This window comes from Juglans regia, chromosome 10 (assembly GCF_001411555.2).
Source record: "Juglans regia cultivar Chandler chromosome 10, Walnut 2.0, whole genome shotgun sequence".
Lineage (NCBI taxonomy): Eukaryota > Viridiplantae > Streptophyta > Magnoliopsida > Fagales > Juglandaceae > Juglans > Juglans regia.
In genome coordinates this window covers 8,877,113-8,881,803 of record NC_049910.1, presented here as the reverse complement: position 1 = coordinate 8,881,803, position 4,691 = coordinate 8,877,113, and the positions used below count along the sequence as shown (strand labels likewise).

At 42.2% G+C, this 4,691-nt stretch overlaps 1 protein-coding gene across 1 annotated transcript; it reads right to left on the bottom strand.

Moving 5' to 3' along the window:
* Window positions 1-2,284: 2,284 nt before the first annotated feature.
* On the bottom strand, window positions 2,285-4,402 carry LOC109022106 (cytochrome P450 78A7-like). Its single transcript, XM_019004912.2, has 2 exons — window positions 3,311-4,402; window positions 2,285-3,218 (listed from the first exon to the last, which is right to left on the bottom strand). Exons 1-2 carry the CDS (start codon window positions 4,298-4,300, stop codon window positions 2,583-2,585), a joined length of 1,626 nt encoding a protein of 541 aa, XP_018860457.1. The 5' UTR covers window positions 4,301-4,402; the 3' UTR covers window positions 2,285-2,582.
* Window positions 4,403-4,691: the final 289 nt, after the last annotated feature.

The window sequence follows — 4,691 nt, the reverse complement described above, 5'->3', positions numbered from 1 at the left end:
TTTTGAGCTTCTCTCTATCGTGCGCTGCTGCCCTCTCTCCCTCTCGCAGTGGCCACGACAGTACGACCCACGTCTCCATCTTCTCTCTTCTCCGCTCTCTCTTTCCTCTCTAGTGGAGTAGACCCATGGACGACGTTTAGTTTCCTTTTTTTTCTTTCCTCATATCCTCAAACTTCTGGCTATTTTTGGTTTGATATGGTTGCTAGTTTTGGTTTTTGATGTGCATTATTATGGATTTAAGATGATTTTGTAAATTTATTGTGGATTTGAATTTTGTTTTACATGTATTTTATTTTTGGCTGGGATAACTCAGCCATGAGTGGCGGTGGACAAGGGGGTAGACGGATGAAGGGTTCGTGCTCGCCCTTAGCAGGATCGCAGGGGCGGAACCCCCCGCCCCACATGCAGGGGCAAGGGTTGGGATGGGGAAACCCCACCCTGTAGGGTGCGGGTAGCACCCCTACCTCAATTTCATCATACAGATTCCCCTAACTCAATTTCTTCTTCCACTTCTTATTCAATCAGGAGATTTTTGTCTTTTTGATTAGCAAGTTTTCTACACTCAAATGATCGGTGTCCATCTTCGCCACATATGAAACATCTGATATTGGAGTCAAAACTTGGCCTTGCGATGACTTGGGAGTAAGAAGATATTCTTGAGGGCGAGCAACGCGATTGTTTTGATCGATTTTGATTATTAGCCTCTTGATCTGCTGTTTCTCCATAGAGAGTGAAGATTAAGGACATCCTACATAGGGTGAGCCGCAAGCCACTCAAATAATGTGCCACCATCTGCTCCTCTATCTAAGACATCATTTTGGTTTATCAATTGATAGAACCAAAGTTTTGAATACCGTTTCGGGTACCATTTCGAGATAGTCTATAAATAATAAATTAATTATATATGTATAAATTATATTTTAAAATAACATCAATGCAATTCTTAAAAAATTAAAATCTATATTTATAAAATTCAATAATATTTATAAGTTCCCAATCAAACTATTTAAAAAAATAATTACTCATCTTCATTAATAAAATGGAAGTAGAGATTTTATTTTTAGTTCTCTAGAAAAAGAGATTAAAAAAGGTTAAGAAAATAGTTTTCAGTTTTGAGAATTGGAGTGAGAATTATGAAAAAGTCAGAATTTTTATATTAATTATCAAAAAAAAAAAATAGCTTGTACACTGAAAATCGACCGATATTGACCGAAACGCACCGGTACGACCAGTATTTGACCCGGTATGAAACACATACCTTTCATGTACCAGTCACTACCCCGGTACGATAAATTCTAGTCGTACCAACCAGTACGGTACAAAATTTGAAACATTGGATAGAACTATTCTGTGTAATCATCAACTGATCTCATGCCTTATCTCAATGTGTGAAGTTGCTAAAACAAGATTTGAGTGTAGCCAAAAGAAAGTGACCCTTCATCTCTTTCTTCATCTTCTCTCAATTAGTAATCTTGGACTTAGCCTGCCTATCTTGTGATCATTTGAACTTTGCTCCCACCAAGCAAATGCTTTACTCTTTAGCTTGATGGCGACCAGTTTTACTTTCACATCATCTAGGACTTCCTTATAATAAAAATTTCACTCTACTTCATGCAATCAATCAATAAAACATTCGGGCTGTAACGTATCAAAAAACTCGGGCAGATCCACTTTGAAATCGAGGTCCCAATGACGCTCCTCTCGACTATGGTGCTCCCAAAATAGAGCACGATTATGATACGAGTTCTCAAAACTGAAATCAAAATCATAATTTTTCATCTCACGACCACATATCCTACATCGCTATACGCTAGGTTAACTCTGTAACCTGTCTCTTCAAATCTTTAATCATCACATCCTGAATACTACAATCACAGTGTGAGACTTCCTTGTTTAGAACCAGTCCACGAAGACCACGACCTCCAGCTATAGAAACTAATCAGATATAACCCTGGAGAAGATGCTTAAGAAAGATGACTATTTCCTGTCCTTGCGCATATATTTGAATAGTTCATAATTTTTCCACTCATGCATAGTTCATTTGAGCAATGGCTTAAATATCCACCTAGATTGTACAACAGAATTGTCATATGATCATCTGGGAGCAACAGATGTGCTTCCATTTGCCAAAAACGAATTACCATCTAAAGATAAAGTACCACGATATTTATCCTCCAAGTTAAGACGGTATGCATACAATTTATTTATTTCTCATCTCGTCTCATAGCAATCTGATTATAAACACAGCAGGTTACCCACAACCAAATCAAGTTTAAACATTTAAAGACCAACACAATATATATGGTAGCCGATTCCACACTTCATTCATTGCAAAATTAGTAATTCCACCACCTATATATATATATATATGCTTAACAAAATGTAGGACTCCAAACAAACCCTTCCAAAACTGGAGCCCCCACTTTCCACTCATTAAGACCATACCGGCCTCTAACTTCAACCACATATTCTAATAATCAAGAACGTCCGGAAAACAGGAATCCAGTATATTGTAGCAAGATATACAGCTAGCTTCCACATCAAACCCTAACACCCATTGACGAATTAAAATAAAACCTAGCTTAAAAGCAAATACCAGCGACATTCCTGCGAACAGCTATAGCATGCAGAGGATACTTCATTTCGCAAGACAGCTTCAGAACCTCACTGAGATTAACTGGGTGAACAACGTCTTGAACCCACCTATATTCCTGCACCAACCTGGCCACCCAGAGTGTGACCGTAACGAGCCCTAGGTTCTTGCCCGGGCACACCCTACGGCCTGCGCCGAAGGGTGCCAGCCTCGTATCGCTACCCCTCACGTCCATGTCTGCACCGCCGACCTCGGTCTTCAGAAACCTCTCCGGCCTGAACTCCAGTGGGTCCTCCCACACGTGAGGGTCGTGGGTGATGGCCCACATGTTCACCATGGCGGTTGTGTTCGCGGGAATAAGCATACCGTTGCTGAGCTGGACGTCCGATGTGGACAGGCGGGCCCAGGAGAGAAGTGGGCCGGGCGGGTGGACACGGAGAGTTTCTTTCACCACAGACTGCAGGTAGGGTAGAGCTGCCACGTCAGCGTCAATTACAGTTCTATTTCCCACTGCGCTGTCCATTTCTCTCTGTAGCTTTTCTTGGATCTCTGGATGTAATATCAACTCGGCCATCACCCACTCAGTCAACAGGGCGGTTGTGTCAGTGCCCCTGAATATCATTTCCTGCACCACAAAACTCGGTCGTTAACTCAGTGAATTAATACTAAAGAAAAAAACACAAATAATTAACTAACAGAAAAAGGCAGCGTATATACCCATAAGACAGCAACCATGTCATCCTCTTGAAGCTTCTCTTCGCCTTCCAGAGAAAGCAAAACATCAACGAAGTCAGCATCATCAGAGATCTTTGTCGATCTTTTGACTCGGTGTTCCTCGATTATGTCTCGGACGAGTTTTCTGACTCGGGGAACCAGCTTGGAGCAACGTTCATTTATACGAAACGGGTCGTAGAAACAACTCATCCACGGAAGATAATCAGACCAGTTAAAAGCGCCCAAGAGCTCAAAACCTTCTCGGACCATGTCTTTGAGATCTTCCAACTCCTCACTATCACGTGCCGGGTCGTACCTTTTGCCAAAAACGCTCCCCATGATGTTGTTCAAAGAGGCGGCTTGGAGGTGCTTTCTTAGAGATACGGTGCCATGGAGTTCCTGTTCGGTTGCTATGTTGCTGAGCATGGCGGCGCATTCTAACTGCCGGCCAGATTCGTGGGCCATAATGCGACGGGGCGCGAAGAGGTAGGACGAAGCGATCCTTCTCAAAAGCCGCCAGTAGGCGCCGTTGGGGGCGAACCCAATGGCTCGGCTGAACATGAGGCTCTTAGCAGACTGCTTGAGCGGGCGGTCAGCAAAGTGCGGGGATGCCAGGATTTCTCGGGCAGTGCAGGGGTCGGAAGCCACGACCACAGGAGTTGAACCGAGGCTAAAAGCCATGAGGGGAGTGTTACCTCTGCTCCAGGCCATTGCCGCTAAGGAGCGATGTGCCAGGCCACGGCTGAGGGTGAATAGGCTCCCAAGGATGGGAAGACCCCGAGGTCCGGGAATGGAAAGACGACCTTTTTGGTTCCTCCCGTTTTTCCACGCAATCCCACCAACCGCGAAAGCCCATGTGAGAAGCGCAAGGGACACGAACGCCATAAAGATCGCGAACAAAACATTTCCGTTGAGAAGGTTTTTGGAACCGAGAAAAGCTGGCAGTGTAAACACCCACCAGCTTGTATCCTTTGCGTCCAAATTCAACATCATTCTTATGCAAAAGATACAGAAAGATAGAGAGAGCTGCTCTCAAGTCAAGTATACTTAATTCGTTTGGTTTTTTGCCTGTTGTATTAGAAAATGATGGTAAGTAGCAGAGAAGAAGGATGCAGACTATATATAGGACTATTTTGAGTAATTAACTGATTGTATATTCATCTGAATCATCTCAACATTTTAATACGTTGAAAATATAAATATCAGCTTACTGTTTATCGAAGCTGCCACACATTTAAGTTGCATTTGAATGTTGAAGTGAGTTGAGTTGAATTGAGTTGAGATGATAAAATATTGTTAGAATATTATTTTTTAATATTATTATTATTTTAGGATTTGAAAAAGTTGAATTATTTATTATATTTTATGTTGAAATTTAAAAAAG